This window comes from Mastigoproctus giganteus, chromosome 1 (genome assembly GCF_048544385.1).
Source record: "Mastigoproctus giganteus isolate SK-2022 chromosome 1, ASM4854438v1, whole genome shotgun sequence".
NCBI lineage: Eukaryota > Metazoa > Arthropoda > Arachnida > Uropygi > Thelyphonidae > Mastigoproctus > Mastigoproctus giganteus.
The window spans coordinates 257,457,482-257,477,825 of NC_143575.1; the positions used below are offsets into that span (position 1 = coordinate 257,457,482).

The following is a 20,344-nucleotide window of genomic DNA, read 5'->3' on the forward strand; positions in this document are numbered from 1 at the left end:
CAAGGGAGAACAGACTTTCCTCATTCATTTTACTCAACCCCCCCTCAGAATTTTATACACCTTGATTGATTCCCCCCCTTAGATGTCTAGTTGTGAAACTTTGCAGCTCGCACCTTCATGAGGAATTTTTATGGGCTTTTTTTTTTCACACTGTTAGAGAGTTAATCAGTCCAAGGTGAAGATGCATGCTCTTGCTGGTAGCACAGTCACTATAATTGCCATTCTCCCACTTTTATGGAAGACTTTTATGAACAACTTGGTTGAGTTAGTCAGTTGAAAGGAGCAGGTTTTTTCCCAGGAAGAAGCAAACTGAAAAGAGTAGGCTACGGGCTACTTTCTTGGTTAAAGTGAAATTGAAAATGAACCCATTAAACTACATCCCCCCCAAAGGAACTGGAGTTTTTTCCTTAACAAAACAGACTAACTCAACATAGCATGCATGCAATTTGAATAATGCAATTCAAAAACTTCAGTTGTTGTTTAACATTGCCTGACATGTCCATAAATATTTATATAGACTTGTTGGTCCCAAAAATTGGTTTGCTTGTATCTGGCATGTACACAATACATTTTGTTGTTTTGGCTTTGTTTTAGATGTTTTGTTTTGTTCTGCAAATAAACACTCAACTGTATTAGTGCTTTTGATTTTCCTATAAAATTGTTTTTTTTTCCCTATAAACATAATTTGGCTACTGATCGCTAAATAGCTCTATTTTCATCACTTCAATAACAAGTGATGTTGCCAAAGTTTTAGCAGGCATCGCTTCATACAGTAAATAAATAATGATAACTTCAATAACAACAGTGTGTGTTTTAATTTTTTTGTGAATGATGGTGGTTTCTTTGGCTAGTGTAGTGTTGGTTGGTTTGCAGTTTTCATTTTATTAGAATGTGAAATAAAAGGGAAAAAACATGTTTGAGCCCATTTTTTAAGTAGATATTCCTATTACTTTTATATTTTCGACTTTTATAATGAAAAGTAGCAGTTCAAAAATGTAATTCTTTTGGTGATCAGGTTTTGGATCAATAAATATTTTCAGTTTATCTGATATTACTAGTTTGGAAAATAACAACAAAGATGATTTCAGTGCTACCTCTTGTGAATTAAATCCCCCCCCCCCCGTGCACCCATAAATACCCTGCCAGATATCCATTTACACAAGTGTCTGCTATTTATATGATAATAGTTGGTAAAGTGGTTTTTATTATTATTATTTTCAGTATTTATTGATAACCATATTCTTAAAATCATATAGAAGAAATGAATAGATATGCATTCATGCAATCAACTGCATTTGGTAAATTTTCCTGAGGCAGACTGGTATCCCACCACAAAAAGTATTGTAAATTTTCTTTGGATCAGACTGTAAACACACAAGGTCTAAACAAGTAATGCTTATATCAAATGGCAGCCACCTTGTTTCAAAACAGTGGATCAAAATAAGAATATTCTGGCACTGTGTTCTCATTCCCATTCAAAGGACCTTTAAATTGTTTCAATCAAACTATAAACATAAGAGTTCCAGATTGCATTTATAATTCCAGTATTGGCCATTTTGTTTTAAGATGGTAGTTCAAAACAGAGTACCCCCCCCAATGAGGGGTACCTAACGGATGTACATCCCCACGCCTCTTATATCCCTTTCTCCAAAGAGCATTGTAATTTTGGTTGGGATTGACATGAATTCTGAATAAGCAGTGCCTATAAATGGCAATAATCTTATTTCAAGATGGTGAATAAAAATTAAACCATTCCTTTCAACATACTCAGATATTCCCTCCCCCAACTATGGTGCATGGTTAATTTGGTTTCAATCAGACTGTAAGCAGAAGTATTATTAGAATGGGGACACAGACATACATAATGTTCTTTGGAAAGTAAACAAAAAAAGTGACAATTTTTGGACATTTTCTTGAAAAAACCCTACTCTTAAGTGGTGAAGGCACTGGTGGAGATTTTAGCATGTCTAAAGCTCTAGCTGACAAGGCGTTTGAAATGGACCTTTTGATGGAGTGTAGTGTAGTGTAAAATTTAAAAGAGAATGAGAGGCTCTTACAGCCCCTTACAAGGATCTACGAAGAAAGACAAAGCAAATCCATAACAAGGTTTTTTTAAGAAAGTCGCCTACCTAGAAAGATCTTCAGGAGCCTTTAGCCTTATTACTTTATGGTTAAACTCATAATCAAAATTCATATACATTGTAATTTCATAAGCATTATAATTTCAATTCTAATATAATATAATTATTATAATCATAATATGCATTATGATTACAATTTACATTGTCATTCATATCCAGTGTTGTTCAAATCATTTTTCAAATTTTCATGTATAGTACAGGGCTTCATGCATTAGATTTTATTTAAATTACCTATAAGAATTAGGTAATATAAATAAAATATATATTTTTAATTATTCCATTATGTTCATTATATTTGATATTATCTGTTGTAACCAGTATGCTACTTTATTTTTAGATCGTTGATGAGCGAGACTATTTTGAAATTATGCCCACTTATGCTAAAAACCTTACTATTGGGTTTGCTAGGATGAAGGGTCGCACTATAGGGATAGTTGGAAATAACCCAAAATATGCTGCAGGTAAGTGAATATTGAGTTTTTGATTTTGTATTTCTCCTGAACACCCATATTCAATTTAGTATTTTGTTTGTATGATCACTGATTATCACTGAAGCAAACATTTCTTAAAAATAGTTTACTGTTGTGATAATGTGTTGTGATAATGTGATAATAAATAATGTATCCCAAATACTATAAATTTTCAGATACCTCAACCCTTTATTGCAGGGATTGGCAACCTGCAGCTTTTTGAGCATGTAACTGTGGCTCTTTAACTTTTAGCCCACATGAAGCAAAGTTTGAAATGGAGTTAGAGGACTTGAAAATAAAGGATATGTGGAGTGCAAGACTAAAATGCCTTAAAACTGAAATTGAGCATTTGGAGAGGCAAAAGGCTACCCTTGCAATTCTACATAAATGGATGCTGATAGATGAGTTGAAAAAGCAAGACCAAATTGTATTTGATGTATGGTGTAGCTTACTGGACACGTATATAAATTTGAAAATACAGTCGGTCCTCGTGTAACACGTGTTTGCATTACACGAATTCGATCATACACGATTTATAAATAGGGGAACGTTATCTTATATAACACGAACCGAATTCGCTTATACACGATTCGCCTTTGTGTTTACAAGAAATGGCAGTCGAATGTGGAATCACCCCAACTGAACGCAACACGATAGGAACGAAGAAGTTTCTGAAAATGTATTTATGTGTTTTATATCAGTGAAGGGGAAACACATTTCACGATAATAACATAAAAACCAACACAATTCCAGCTATCGATATAATCGCAAATGCAATTAGATCGAGTTTACTACCAGTTTATAACAGATTCCACTAGCAGAAACGCAACTGGAAATTGTTTTTATTGTTTTATGGTAGTAACCCCCAGAAATGTGTTTTAGTAAAATGTGAGGTGTTAATAGTGTATCACGGCCTTTACGGTGTTGTTTATTCAGTTGCTATACGCGCGCAGCTTTGTTTATGTGTATCAAGCATGCCTCCTCGTTTTGTAATTGTGCTTTATTCCCTAAAAATGAGTAAAATACTTAAAAGGTGTGAAAAGGAAGCGTCCTGGCTAAGACACTGCAGATTCAGAGAGAAAAAAAAAAGAAGCAATATTGATAAACAGAGGCGGACTGGGTCAAATATTCTTACCCGGGAAAATCTGTAGTGGCCTCATACTACGGTTTATGGCCAAAATCACACCGGCCTCCGACCCACCGTGGTTTCCCCCGTAAGGCGTATGGCCAGTCCGCTTCTGTCGATAGAGAAAAAATATGAAATTGTGAAACGCTTTGAGCGAAATGAAAGATCATGTGATATTGCACGTGCTACAGACCTAAATGAGGCAACGCGGAGAATTACAAAGAATGCAGAGAAAATAAAAACAACTTTCATAGCGGGAACAACTCAAAGTGTAATTAAAATCCATTAGATTAAGACACAAAGAATTGGAAGAGATGGAACGGCTGTCATCTCTTTAGATAGAAAATCAAACAAAAAGCAAGTTTGCTTACGATAGAAGCAAAAGCATTAGCAATATTTTATTACGACTTACGTATTATAATTTATACTTACGTATTATAAAATACGTAAGTATTTTATTACGACTATTTTATTTAATATAATAAATTTTTTACGAATAAAATACGTATTTTATCCGTAAAAAATACTTTTTTAGTATTAAAAAATACTAAAAATACTTTATTATAATATAATATTATTTTTATTACGTATTTTAATCGTTATAAAATACGTAAGTATTTTATAACGATTAAAATTACCCGATTATTTATTGTGTTTTGTAATGTTTTGGTTCCAAATGTGTGTTCAATCTTGGGTGGTCGGCACCTAACCCTACTTTTCCCATAGGGGCTGTTGTTTATATTGCACGATTTTGCATTGCACGAGGGTTTCTAGGAACACAACTATCGTGCTATACGAGGACAGACTGTATTTGTGTTTGGATTTCTCTCAGTTTTTGGTTCGACAGATTTCTGCGGGCAAATATTTTCAAACATGAACTGTATTAAAAATAAATCAAGACACAGTCTGAACAATGCGAGTCTCTCAGCATGCTTAAAGATGAAAATTACAGCATAACTTCCCTGATGCTGAGAGACTCACTCAAGAAGTTCAGCAGCAAAAGTCACATTAATTAGAAATATTATTAATAAATAATATTTCAAAAAAAAAAAAAAAAAAAAAAATATATATATATATATATATATATATATATATATATATTTAATAAAACACCTTCCCACTCTATTCCATTTCTTAAAAACTCCCCCATCTCCCCCTGCTTGAGCTGAAGTGCGCCTCTTCAGATTCTCTCTTTTTTATAATTAGATCAAAAATGGCTCTTCACTCAAAAAGGTTGCTGACCCCTGCCATTGTTGGGTTGTACCAGGATCATTTTTGCTATTTTGTTCTGAATTTTTTTCAACATTTTGTTCACTCTGGAACAACTCACAGTGCTTTCAAAAGTAATGTTTGCCCTGTTTCTCTATGGTTAAAAATTTGAGAAGTATCTATTGAATAGGATGAAAACGTGCTACAAAATAAATATCTTAATTTTATAAAATTTCAGTAAAACTCCATAAATTTGCCAGTCAGAAGAGCTTATATGTTTGTCCAGGGATCACTATACTGAAACATAATCTATTTCCTTTGACCTGCCATGCCAGTATGCATGATGCACATACTAGCTTGGCTTCTAAATGGCTGATGTGGTCTGTGGGATCTTTTGAGTTTGGCACCACTGAGTTATAAAGTGTTTCTCATAGTTTCTACACTAGAGTGGGCTAGTAAATCAGAATGTCTTATAATGGGGGATTTTAACTTCCGAGATATTGACTGGAACTTGTGGATTGGTCACTCATACACTAATACGACTTTTGTGGATTTATTGGATGATTGTTTTCTGCAGCAGCATGTTCAAGAGGCAACCGAGAGGGTAATACTTTTGATCTGGTTATCAGCAGTGATCATTCGTGTATTAAGAATTTGCAGATAAAGGAACCACTAGGTGGCAGTGATCATAGTGTACTGATGTGGGATTTACTTAAAGATATAATTACCATCAGGGGTAAAGGGAAGGGTTTTTGCTTCCATAAAGGTGAGTACAGTGGTCTCAGACAGTTTTTAAAATCTGTACAGTGGGATCAACTGACGATGTTACCAACAGTAATTTCTAAGTAGGAAGCATTCAAGGAATTAATCATGGAATCTACTAAAAGTTTCATACCTATTAAGAAATATTGTTCAAGGTTTAGGCCTAAATGGTTATAAAATGAACTAATGAGACTCGTGACAGAGAAGAAAAGTGCATGGGATGCATATAAATTATCAAGCGACTCAGAAGCCTATGGCAGATATAAGCTAGTCTATAATCAGGTCACAAAGGAGGTTAGACAAGCGAAGGCAGATTACAAGAAATCTTTGGCAAAGGATGCTAAGAAAAACAGCAAGGATTTCTTTACTTATATAAACTCTAAAAGGAAGGGGATGAATCTGATTGGTCCACTTGATATCGATGGTTCGACTGTTGATGATCCTGCTCAGATAGCAAACAAACTGAATGAGTATTTTGCATCTACATTCACGCATGAGGAGTTATTAAGGTTATCAAATTGTAGCAGGGTGTTTAATTATTTTGTAATAACTGAGAGCAAAGTGGAGGAGAAATTGTTGAAGTTAAACATAAGAAAGGCACCTGGGGTGAATGGGATCTATCCAGTTATATTAAAGGAGGCGGCAAAGCAACTAAGCAAACCCTTAGCCATAATTATGAGAGCATCCTTGGACTCAGGGGAGGTCCCCACCGACTGGAGATGTGCAAATGTATCCCCAATTCACAAAGGGGGGGATCGAAGGGTGACACGAGTAATTACAGACCAGTCAGTTTAACTTCTGTTCCAGGGAAAATAATGGAGTCACTGGTTAAAGATGCATTGCAGGATCATCTAGACAAGACTGCAGCAATAATTCAACACAACTATTATAGGATATTATGATGTGGTTACAAAGGAACTAGATGCAAAAAATAATTTTGATATCATATATTTGGATTTCAGGAAAGCTTTTGACACTATTGCGCATGGAAGACTATTGTACAAATTGGAGCAGAATGGTATTAAGGGTAAGTTGCTACAATAGATAAAAGGATGGTTGAGTAGGAGACGACAGAGGGTGATAATCAATGGGTGCTGCTCTTCGTGGACTAATGTTATTAGTGGAGTCCCACAGGGTTTGGTGTTGAGTCCACTGTTGTTTTATATATTTATCAATGATACTGATGAAGGTATATCAGGCTTAGTATCGAAGTTTGCAGATGATACAAAGGTTGGCAGGGTTGTTAATGACAATAATGGCAGTGTACTACTGCAACAGGATCTGGAAATTTTGGGCAGATGGGCTAAGAAGTGGCAACTGAAGTTTAACTTTGACAAATGCAAAGTATTGCATATGAGTAGAAGTAACCCCAGAGAAATATACCAACTGTGTGGTACTACACTTAAGGTGGTAGAAAATGAAAAAGACCAGGGAGTAATTGTGCAGTCAGATATGAAGTTTTCTGAGCAATGCTGCCAGGGCAGGTCATGGGGTTTTGTCAATGATATATAGGAATTTTGCTAGCAGGGAAAAGGAGGTGATCATCCCTCTGTATAAGGCAATGGTCAGGCCACGCCTTGAGTACTGCGTACAGGTCTGGAGGCCTCATTTTAGGAAGGATGTAGATTTGCTTGAGCGTGTACAGAGAAGGGCAACAAGATTGGTGAGGGGAATGAAGGGATCCTCTTCCCAAGAGAGGCTTAAGTTCTGCAAATTGCAGTGGCTGGAGACTAGGCACATGCGCGGTGATCTGATTGAGGTGTATACGGCCTTGAATGGATTGAGCATGCTGAATTCTGGTGGGATCCTTCCACTTGTTTAGATTACGAACCTAAGAGGGCATAAATTCAAATTAAGAAAAAACAGATGTAGAATAGATGTGCGGAAATTTGCCTTTAGCCAGCAGGTGGTTAATTGCTGGAACAAACTTTCATCTGTCGTTGTGGAAGTTGATAGGTTGAATAAATTTAAGGAGGAAGTGGACAGGCATTTGGAGGGAATGGTGTGATTTTTTTTTTTTTTTTTTTTTTGGCTGATGCTGCATAAGCTCATCACTTGCTTTCTTGCATCGCATGCCACTACTACTACTACCCTACCAAAATATTAAAAAAAAGCAGTTAATAGTACATTGATCCATCTTTAGTGTTTTTATGAGCAGTACTCTTCCTTGGCATTGATTCTACAAGGTATGCATCATGATACCTGAGGATGGTAGCCCTCTAAAATTGTTCAGTGGCATTGTCATCCTAAAACATTCCAGTGACAGTAATGCAGGAACATCTAGTTGGCAACAAAAGAGTTAACAGAATCTTAAATAATGAGGAAAGGACTGGTATTGTATGTTAAAAACATTGCTCACATTAGAAAACTACCAACAGAGGGCTGAACACAGTACTTTGGATCAGTTGCAGTGTTGTGGTAGAAAACAATGGGAAAGAGATTCATTTGATCACATTTCCACTGCTATATTAACCCACTCCTACTACTCATGAACTTGCAGATAGCAGTAAAGCTACATAGATCCATTGTCCTTAGCTCCACTATGCAGTGCTAGTTGATATAGTTACTTTTCAATCTATCTGATACCCATGCAGCATTGAATGATGCATAAAATCCATAACTTCATACATCATTGCCTTTAAAATTTTTGTTTACATCAAAAGAAATAAGTTGCCAGTTTCAGTTTTGGAGTACTTTCTTCTGGTATGCATTTTGCTTGTTGATGCAAGGCTTTTTATTTTCCAGTAGAGTTGATTGTCATTTAATGCACTTAAATGGCAGTCAACTCAAAAAATGCAAGTTACTTAACAAGTGCAGGTCAGTGTTGAAAAAAGTTACGAGTTAGGGTTAAATTTGAAAGTGTTTGTACTTTGCCCAGACAATAGGAAGGATTCTACGATGAGAATCCTGTCAATCAATTCGGCCTTGGAGAGACTGTGCAAGGTTCACGGGGTAGAATTTTTCTCAGTGTGGTCTGTGCTTGTTAATAGGAGAGACTGCTTGAACCAGGATTAGCATTAGCATTAGTAGAGGCATTTGATGCAAGAAAGCAAGCTTATGCAGCATCAGCCAAAAAAAAAAAAAAAAAAAACCCCACTTCCACTTCACCCCTCTGTTCGTTCAAAATACCTGTCCAGCTGAGCCTTAAACTTATTTAGGCTATCAACCTCCACCACAAGGGATGGAAGTCTGTTCCACCAACCAACCACCCGCTGGCTAAAGGCAAATTTCCGCACTTCTATCCTACATCTGTCTTTCCTCAATTTGAATTTATGCCCTCTCAGGTGATTATTCTGAGCGAGAGGAAGAATCCCATCAGCATTGAGCATGCTCAAACCATTCAAGGCTTTATACACCTCTATCAGATCACCTCGCTGGTGCCTAGTCTCCAGACACTGTAATTTGCAAAACTTAAGCCTTTCTTCGTAAGAGCAACCCTTTGTTCCATTCACTAATCTTGTTGCCCTTCTCTGTACTCGTTCCAGCAGCTCTACATCCTTCTTGAAATGAGGCCTCCAGACCTGTATACAGTACTCTAGGTGTGGCCTGACCATTGCTTTATATAAGGGGATAATCACCTCCTTATTCCTGCTAGAAAAATTCCTGTATATCATTGACAAGACACTGTGAGCTACTCTTGCAGCCCGTCTGCACTGCTCAGAGAACTTCATATCTGCCTGCACAACCACCCCCAAGTCCCTTTCATTCTCTACCACTGTCAGTGTAGTACCACAGAGTTGATACGTTGCTCTGGGGTTGCTGTTTCCCATGTGTAGTACTTTACATTTGTCAATGTTAAACTTCATTTGCCACCTCTCAGCCCATCTGCTCAACCTTTCCAGATCCTGTTGCAGCAGCATAGTGTCAGTAGTGTCCTTGACAACCCTGCCAACCTTTGTATCGTCTGCAAACTTGGACATTAAGCTTGATATACCATCATCAATATCATTTATAAATACAGAAAACAATAATGGACCCAACACTGAGCCCTGAGGGACTCCACTAATAACATTAGTCCACGATGAGCAGTGTCCATTGATTACCACTCTCTGTCTTCTCCCCCTCAACCACCCCTTTATCCATAGCAGCAATTTGCCTCCAATGTCACACTGCTCCAATTTGTGTAGCAGTCTTCCATGTGCAACAGTATCAAAAGCCTTTCTAAGATCCAAGTATATAATATCAAAGCTATTCCCTGCATCCAGTTCTTTTGTGACTGCATCATAGTATCCAATCAAATTGGTCAGGCAAGACTTCCCCTTAACAAAACCATGCTGTGTCCGAGCTATAACTGAAGTCTTGTCTAAATGATCCTGCAGTGCTTCTTTAACCAGTGCCTCCATTAATTTTCCTGGAACAGAAGTTAAGCTCACAGGTCTATAATTACTTGTGTCAGCCTTTGATCCTCCTTTGTGAATTGGGGTCACATTTGCACATTTCCAGTCTATGGGTACCTCCCCTGAGTCCAAAGAAGCTCTCATAATTATGGCTAAGGGTTTGCTTACTTCCTTTGCTGCCTCCTTTAATATAACTGGATAGATCCTATCCACCCCGGGTGCCTTTCTTGTGTTTATCTTCAACAATTTCTCCTCCACTTTACTCCCAGTTATTTCAAGATTCTGTAGCTTACTGCTAGAGTTGAATACACCTCTGGCATTCCCCTCGCTGAATAACTCCTCATGTGTGAATGTCGATGCAAAATATTCATTTAGTTTGTTAGCTACCTGAGCAGGATCATCAACAGTTGACCCATCAATATCAAGTGGACCAATCTGATTCATCCCCTTCCTTCTAGAGTTTACATAAGTAAAGAACTCTTTGCTGTTTTTCTTTGCATCCCTTGCCAAGGATTTCTCGTAATCTGCCTTCGCCTGCCTAACCTCCTTTGTAACTTAGTTGCATATCAACTTGTATCTATCATAGGCTTCTGTGTCATGTGTTAATTTGTAAGTATCCCATGCATTTTTCTTCTCTGCCATATGCCTCATTAGTTCATCTGACATCCATTTTGGCCTAAACCTTGAACAATATTTCTTAGTTGGTATGTAAAACCTAGTAGCTTCCAAGATAAGTTCTTTGAATGCTTCCCATTTTGAATTTGCTGTTGGTAACATCATCAGTTGGTCCCACTGTATAGATTTTAAATACTGTCTCAGTCCATCATAGTCGCCTTTACGGAAGCAATAACCCATTCCCTTTACCCCTAATGGTAGTTACCTCTTTGAGTAAATCCCACTTCAACACACTGTGATCACTGCCACCTAGTGGTTCATTTATCTGCAGATTCTTAATGCATGAAGAATCACTGCTGATAATCAAATCAAGAGTATTACTCCCTCTAGTTGCCTCCTGAACATGCTGATGTAGAAAACAATCATCCAATAAATCCACAAAAGCCCTGCTAGTGTGTGAGTGACCAGCCCCCAAATTCCAGTCAATATCTGGGAAATTAAAATCTCCCATTACAAGACTCTCTGATATACTGGCCCACTCTATTTCCCTGTACAGTTTCTTATTATACTCATCAGAGTCATTAGGCCTATAGCACACTCCTACTCTCAATTTTGATCTCCCAATGCTTATGTCACACCAAAATGACTCAACACTGCACTGTCCAGCGATGTCGACTGGCTTCACTTCCTTGGTTTTTATGTGTTTCTTAACTAATAGCATAACCCCTCCCCCCATTCCTATCCTGTCTATCCTTTCTGTAGACGTTGTACTCCCCAAATTCCAGTTCTGCATCCCTTATATCTGTGTGACACCACGTCTCTGATATCCCAACAATATCTGCCTTTGATGTTTTGAGCAATACCTCAAATGCATCAAATTTGTTTACTAAACTCCTAGCATTGGTGTACACACAAGTATACCTGCACCTGTTTCTATTCTTAGCTACCCTAACACAACCCATGTGTTTACTTTTACTGCAATGGCTCCCAGCAGTCTCTGAAATATCATGCATCTTGTTTTTCAGGCTTCTGCTCATTCTAATAGAAGCAGTGCAAGAATCTCTTTCACCTCTGCCAGTGGCTACTGTCAATCTATTGGTCTTTGTGGATGAGATATACTTAAATAGAAATGGTGCTAGAATATCTGCTGATGCTATTGAGACAGTGCTAGGTGGTCAGAAAACTGCTAGCTTGGAGGGCTACACAGACTAATAGATCAACAATAGCCGCAGGCAGAGGTGAAAGTGATTCTTGCACTGCTTCTGTTGGGACGAGCAGCAGCCTGGAAAGCAGTCTGCCAGGGATTTCAAAGACTGCTGGGAATCATCATGGAACAAGCAAATACATGGGCTGTGTTAGGGTAACTAAGAGTATGAACAGGTGCATGTATACTTGCATATACACCAATGCTAGGAGTGTAGTAAATAAATTTGAAGACATCAAGACAGCTGGTCATGACATCAAATGTAGACATTTTTGGGCTATCAGAGACGATGTCACACAGATATAAGGAATGCAGAATTTGAATATGGGGAGTACAATGTGTACAAAAAGGACTAAGTATTCAAAATTTTTTTTTTTCAGGTGGTCTCAAGGGTGCTCCCTTTATGCCATAATTTCGTCTGTAAGGCATGTGCCAAAACCGGCAGTGTGTGTGTGTGTGGTTCTGTTGAATGTTGAGTATGGTACCTGGCAACTTTGCGGCCAGGGTGCGGGGGAACACGTGGTCCTCCGCCCCTTGACCCCCATCCCTTGCCATCTGTAGACATACCAGGGACTGTACACAAGACTCTTATTGGAGCTTTCAGAAATTACTTGAAAACCCCCCGAGTGTACTTTTGAGAACTGAAACAGGAATAAGTGGGAGAAATAGTGGAGAAAGGGAGGGAAGGAAAAAAGAGGAGGAGAAGGAAGTGACTTTCCTGGAAAATGAAAATTAGATGTTTAGGAAAGGTAACAGAAAAGATGTACAGAAAGGACAAAGAGGATAGGAAGGAAAGAGGGGTCATGCTGTTAGTTATGAAACATAAAATATAAGGCAGTGCATCCAGTTGACAGGGTGGTCAGTGCAATGTTGAGTCAGTTTGCTGTGACATAAGCACTGGAAAAGCAAAAAATTAGAATAGGAGTGTGCTTTAGGCCTGATGAGTACAATGAACAGCTGTACAGAGAAATAGAGTGGGCCATTAAATCAGAATGTCTTATAATGGGAGATTTTAACTTTCCAGATATTGACTGGAACTTTTGAATTGGTTACAGCCAAACTAGCAAGGTTTTTGTGGATTTATTGAATGAGCTTTCTACAGCAGCATGTTCGAGAGGCAATCAGAGGGAGTAATACTCTTCATGTGATTATCAGTAGTGATTATTCATGCATTAAGAATCTGCAGATAAAGGAACCACTAGATGGCAGTGATCACAGTGTATTGACATGGAATTTATTTAAAGATGTAACTACCATCAGGAGTAAAGGGAAGGGTTTTTGCTATTGTAAAGGACTCAGACAGTTTTTAAATTCTATACAATGAAACCAACTGATGATATTACCAACAACAAATTCTAAATGGGAAGCATTGAAGGAAGTAATCTTGGAAGCTACTAGGCTTTTCATATCAACTAAGAAATACTGTTCAGGGTTTAGGCCTAAATGGATGTTATATGAACTAATGAGACTCAAGACAAAAAATAAAAATTCATGGAATGCATATGAATTATCAGGTGACACAGAAACCTGTGGTAGATATAAGCTATCTGTAATCAAGTTACAAAGGAGGTTAGGCAAGTAAAGGCAGATTACAAAAATCTTTGGCAAAGGATGCAAAGACTTCTTTACTTATGTAAACTCTAGAAGGAAGAGGATGAATCAGACTGGTCCACTTGACATTGATGGTTCAGCTGTTGATGATCCTCCTCAGGTAGCTGAAAAGGTAGTAAGTATTTTGCATCTACATTCACACATGAGGAATTCTCTAGGGAAGTGCAGGCAGGAAAAGTCATAAGGAAACCCTTAGTCATAATTATGAGAGCATCCTTGGATTCAGGGGAGGTCCCCACAGACTGGAGAAGTGCAAATGTATCCTCAATTCACAAAGGGGTATCAAAGGTGACATGAGTAATTACAGACCTGTTAGTTTAACTTTTGTTCCAGGAAAACTAATGGAGTCACTGGTCAAAGAAGTGCTGCAGGGCAGGTTCGTCTAGACAAGACTGCAGTTATAGTTTGGATGCAACATGGGTTTGTTAAGGAGAAAACCTTGCCTGATCAATTTGATTGGATACTACGATGTGGTCACAAAGGAACTGGATTCAAAAAATAATTTTTACATCATATACATGGATTTCAGGAAGGCTTTTGATACTGTTGCACTTAAAAGACTGCTGTACAAATTGGAGCAATGTGAAATTAAGGATAAGTTGCTACTATGGAAAAAGGAATGGTCGAATGGGAGAAGACAGAGAGTGTTAATCAATGGACACTACTCTTCGTGGACTAATGTTATTAGTGGAGTCCCCCAGTGTTTGGTGTTAGGCCCATTGTTGTTTTCTATATTTATCAATGAAATTGATGAATGTATATCAGGCTTAATGTCTAAGTTTGCAGATGATACAAATGTTGACAGGGTTGTTAATTACAGTATGCTACTCCAACAGAATCTAGAGAGGTTAGGCAACTGTTAGTTTAACATTGGCAAATGCAAAATACTGCATATAGGTAACAGTAATCCCAGGGTAATGTACCAACTGTGTTGTACAACGCTCAGCATAATGGAGAATGAAAAAGACCTGTGGGTAATTGTGCAGTCAGATGTGAAGTGTTTTCAGCAGTGCAGACAGACTTCCAGGGCAGGTCATGGAGTCGTGTCAATGATATACAGGAATTTTGCTAGTAGGAATAAGGAGGTGATTATCCCTTTGTATAATCAGAGGCAATGGTCAGGCCACACCTTGAACATGGTGTACAGGTCTGGAGGCCTCATTTTAGGATGGATGTAGAGCTGCGCTATTGGTAATAAGAACAAAGGTATGCTCTTACCGGGAAAGGCTTCAGTTTTGCAAATTGCTGGGTCTGGAGACTAGGCACCTACAAGGTGATCTGATTGAGGTGTTTAAGGCTTTGAATGGTTTTAGCAAACTCAGTGCTGATGCGATTCTTCCTCTTGCTCAGATTATGCACTTGAGGGGGCATAAATTCAAATTGAGGAAAGACAGTTGCAGAATAGATGTGCGGAAATTTGCCTTTTGCAACTGTATGGAAGTTGATAGCTTAAATAAATTCAGGAAAGAACTAGACAAACTTTTGGAGGGAATGGGAAGCGTGTGTGTTTTTTTTTTTTTTTTTTTGGCTGATGCTATATAAGCTTCATTTCTTGCATCATATGCTAATACAATCTGCACTGATATGTGGTGCTTCACCTGTTGTCCCTTAGGGATGCTCCCAAAGTTCATATAAGAGCATTCCTGTGGATGTTTCTGCTCAACTGACATTTATGGCTTCAACCATAAATGTTAGTTAAACACAAATAGCTCTCCATTACTCTCCTTTTGCTCCCTGGGAATGTCAGTCATGTACACTTTCCTTTGCCCTTCATACAAGCCTCGAAATTCACACATTTGCAGCAGAAATGGAGCACTAAACTACTCTCCCAATTTTCAACAGAAATAATGTTCACACATGTTTCTTATTGAGGGAGCAGTGCTTTCCCTCAATGTTTTAGTACTAATTCCCTGCAAAAATAAGACAGTCCTTGTTTATTCACCCAATTCTGTTCTATTTTGAAATAAATGTTTAAAATTTGCCATACAATGCACAGAAACAGTATTAGATTGAGTACTTTTATTTCACAGGAATAAAACATCATTTTGCTCAATAAGTACCTTTTGTTTGATTGTTTCAGCGAAAATGTAAACAAGAGACATGACTCACCATCTTCCCTTGTAATATTACCTTGCAGTTCTGTTTCCTCAAACATTTAGGACGATAGTTAAAATTTTGAATCCAAATTTGCATTTTCCTTATAAAAATTTATCCAAATTGATTATATTACATGAGGAACAGAAAAAACATTCTTATTTTCTGTCATTATAACTAAGTAAAACAATTAAAATACTGTTCATTTGTTTGAAGATAATAAAGCACTCACACCTACGTTGGTAAAAATATGTTTACTTCCGAATTAGAAATATGTACATAATGGAGTCAAATGTTTTAATAATATTTTCTTACCACTTTTTCAGTGACAGCTATCTTTCCAATATCACCATCACAAAAGGTCACTTCAGTCACAAGAACTTGCTCACCAATTTGGAAATAAACATAATTATACCAATGTAGGTTTGAGTGCTTTATTAAAACAACACAGTTTATTGTATAAATCCATTATCAGTTTTCTTATAAATTTCAAATTGCATTATTTTAAAATTTTCATCTAAACTTTTCTGGCTTTTTCAAGGTTGTCTTGATATAAATGCATCAGTGAAAGGTGCTCGATTTGTTCGTTTTTGTGATGCATTCAATATACCTATCATAACATTTGTCGATGTTCCTGGATTTTTGCCTGGTAAGTCTACCTTCAAATTTAGTTGGAAGAAATGAAGCTTTCTTGTAAAAATAGATAATCTTTTTATACATTAAAATAATTTTCCTCCTAGTGATATTTATTCAGCCAATGGGAGAAGAGGGATGCGGGTTATGTGGTAATACATAACAAATACTAAAATACGTAACAGAAGCTTGTTTTACTGTGGTAAAACAAGCTTCTGTTTTAGTGTGGTCATGCTAAATAAACCTCGTGCATGCGCTTTGTTTATCTAGCATGACCACACAGTACCATTCTTGATTTCCACATATAACGTATTTATGTATTCGTAGCTGAGGATCGAAAACTTCTGTAAGTATTTTATTTTATCAAAAGAAGCGAGCAGGGGGCAAAACCTCCTAGTTGTAATTAAAAAAAAAACTGTACTGGTTATAAAATATAGTGCAAAGCTTTTGTTGCATCTTTTATTTTTAGTTATCTACAGCAGTAGTTCTGAAATACAGGGCAAAGCTTTTATTGCTCCTTCTATTTTTAGTCATCTAACATAAAAGTATGAAATTTCATTTCAGAATTTCAGGAATTAGGAATACATTGATCAAAATGGCTAAGGGTACATATAGGTAACAGTAATCCCAGGGTAACATACCAACTGTGTTTGAAACACAGTTGTACGTACCAACTGATGGTTTGAAAAGGGTATATGACTTGAAAAGTTGAGAAACACTGTTCTAAGAGATATTCAGCTACCCAGCCCATCACAGAAGTATGCAGCAAACTTTATTCAATATACTAATGCACACCCACTGATTTTCCCAACCGCTCCACTCTTAAAAATGTACTAATTTAATCTTAGAAATAGGACTGTTGTGCTGTCTAATGACTATAAAAGCCTTAAAAGATTTGATATAGTGTCCCCAAAGGTATACATTAATTAACCATATTATATTCTATTCTATTTTATAATCTTTCTTTTATCACTCAAATCTTATCTCTTATGTAAATTAACTTGAAACAGTTAGGTCTGTATCTTTTGACATTATCAATGCTTTATTAAATGAAATCTTGACCAAACAAAATTTGTTTGATCTAGTCCAATAGATGAACTAGTAGATCAGCTGACAAGTCAGTCCATTACATTGTAGTTTTATTTAAAACTGCAAAAATTGCTGAAAATTAACACTTGCAATAGATTTACATGCAAAACAATATAAAAACATCTTCATAATCTCAGACCATAAATTTTCTTTTCTTACTGAATACTTAACTCAGAAATTATCAAAGCATTTTGACTTTAAAATACACAAGGGTGGGTGGGTAGGCTTTGGGGGAGTGCTGTTTGCTTATTCCCAAGTATTCAATTCATTTGTAAATTCAATTCTGGAAGTATCATCCTCAGCTTCTAACTCTTCACTACTTGAATGATAGAAAATCTTTTTGATTCTTCAGAATCTTCACCAAAATTACTACATTCATTATTTTCTTCCAGTATATTGCACATCAAGAATATCATTTCTTTCACCTTACAAGAACAGGAATACACTGTACACTGATTACAGGTTTTTGAAGTCTTGATGAATCAAAAAATATGAAATAGGAACAAAAAATATTATAAGTAAATCTAAATATAAACGGTAAAGGTGATCTTTTACTTAGGGAAGCATTGACAAGCTAGAAATGTAAAATAAGAATGAAAAATGCAAAAAAAATTCCAGTGTAAGTAAATAAATAAATTTTCTATTTATACTCCATGACAGCCATATATGGTTAGAGAAGTTCACAAGATTGAGAATGCAAGAACATTACTATATTTTGTGATCACATGTAATTGAACCACGGTCAACTCAAACACACACACGCACATACTACTGTACTGCTGCATTAGCAAGTGTCAAGCTTTAAATCCTGATGTATAAATTTCAATGTAAATTGAGAGTTCCACAGAAAATGGAAGCTCTAATCAAGAAAAAAACACATAAATACAAATATCTGCATTCGAAACATAAACATTCTAAGAAACTCCACTGCTGATTTTCAGAGTCCACACTACTAATCTTTGGTTTGAATTATTTTCAAATGAAAGATTACCAGTGGAGCAAACATGGAGGGCAATGGTTACAATGAAGAAAAGAATATAAAAAAATGACAATGTAAATATTGTATGGTGGTAAACATAGGTAACAAAATGCATTCATTCAAAGTGGAAAAATTACTTTATAAGGCATCTGTTGTAGAGCTAATAAATTAGAGCAGGAAAGCTGGAATCTCTGTGTGGAAATTGTGAATGCAATGGTATGACACACTCACACATAATAAACTTAATGTTAGCAAAGATGGTTGATACCTTCCAACCATTAAACCATCCATAGAACTTGTATATTGTATTTGAATTAAATTGAACTAAAGCCACAGAAATTGCATTATGTTGGTTTAGAAATATTAACAACTTTGATTATCTGAATTATCTTGGAATTAGACTTCAACTGTTCAATTCATGTTAATCCAATTTCTTGCATAATGTTAAATATTTAACATTAGGGTATGCCCTAATGTTAAATATTTAAAATTAAAATTGCTTTATTTGCTTGTGCTTTATATTATCTTATAGGTACTGCTCAAGAATATGGTGGTATCATTCGACATGGTGCCAAGTTGCTCTATGCCTTTGCAGAAGCCACAGTTCCAAAAATAACTGTTATAACAAGAAAGGTAGGTGTAAGGATAACATTTTCTAATGTTATATAAAGGATTAGATGTGCTCTTGTCTAAACAGCTCTATGAGACATATGCTTTAAAAAGTATTCAGACACAAGTACTTTTCAAGAAAATGAATGCTTATAGAGGAAATTGAGTGGGCACACATTTGCCTTAACAGAAGCTGTACTTATTTTGGGAATTCTTATGACCAGTTTATAGTGGCAGGATCTGTTTCACTCTGTCCTTTAAACAGTTTTCAGCTACACAGTTGGAAAGAGAGAGTCATCTTAGCTCTGTTCTGATATGGTGTTCCATCACATTCTAGTGATGTTCTACAAATTAATTTCAGTACTTTAATCTGGCCAGGCCAAATCAAATGCCTGTAAGTCTGGCTTTTTGGTACAGTGTTTTATTATGCTGGCACAGATAAATTTATTCCATGGACATGGCTATGAGGGTTGTAGGTAACACAAGTAATGAGCTAAGTCCAAGTGATGAGAAGCAGGCCCTGCATACTTGTCATGATACCTCCTCTAGATTGCACTTTTAAGAATGCACTCTAGTAAATAGAATTTTCTCCGCATTCTCCAAACTCATGCTTAGCTGTCCAATATAAAAAGTGTAGTATAACTTGGTGCTCCATGGAACTCCTCGCTGTCTCAGACATGTCCAAGAATGAAGGACAATGCACCATTCCAAGCTCGATTTGTGTTCATTGGTGCCATATTGTGCTTGTTATTTGTGGCTGTACTAGAGAAACCAAGGCTATGCAAGACCTTATAGATAGCAATTGCATATATTAACCACCTTTGTTTTGACCCCCCCCCCCACTATTTGTAGAGATTATCAGAATGACATTACCACTCAAAATGTGCTTGGCTTGCCAGATCATTTTATCTTGTTCATTCTCCTTTGATATTTTCAGACATTTCTTTACATTATTTGAGTTCAAACAGATTAACATGCCATCTGAAATAAAACTTCTCTGAAATTTCAAAAGCTCTTTCAGCAGAATATCATCAGATATATCTATGGCCTCTGTTGGCTGCTATCTTCTGATACCTGCTTTGCCAACTTGACATTTTTGAAATTGCTCTATTTTGCAATTCAGTGTCTTAGGACTGAAGTAACCACTAGCATGGCAAGACACAGCAGAAGCTATTCCCAAGCTTAATAAAAAACTCCAAAGTTGTGTTCAAAACATTGTCATTGTTAGAGCAAGGTTGTCAGAGTGATTGAGTAGAGTCTAGGCTTTGAAATAACTGTGATGGTAGTTTCTTTAAGCTTTTAATTAATAGAAGGTTTGCCTTCGGGTGATTCTAAATTAAAAATGAAAAATTAAATTATAATAAGCCCATGCTGTGCCACTGTTACTGGAGGGAACAAAAAGTCCCCATACAGTAAAAATATTAAAAAAAAATATGATAAAGGAACGTTCCTTTTCTCAAACTAT

General features: G+C 36.6%; 1 protein-coding gene across 1 annotated transcript in view; it reads left to right on the forward strand.

The window, feature by feature from the left end:
* LOC150091809 (propionyl-CoA carboxylase beta chain, mitochondrial-like) overlaps positions 1-20,344 on the forward strand; it is a 247,942-nt gene that overhangs the window by 214,217 nt on the left and 13,381 nt on the right. The window contains exons 19-21 of the mRNA XM_090369822.1: positions 2,479-2,602; positions 16,111-16,218; positions 18,803-18,903. Of these exons, the coding sequence (XP_090225948.1) occupies positions 2,479-2,602; positions 16,111-16,218; positions 18,803-18,903 (333 nt within the window). The remainder of the gene's footprint in view (positions 1-2,478; positions 2,603-16,110; positions 16,219-18,802; positions 18,904-20,344) is intronic.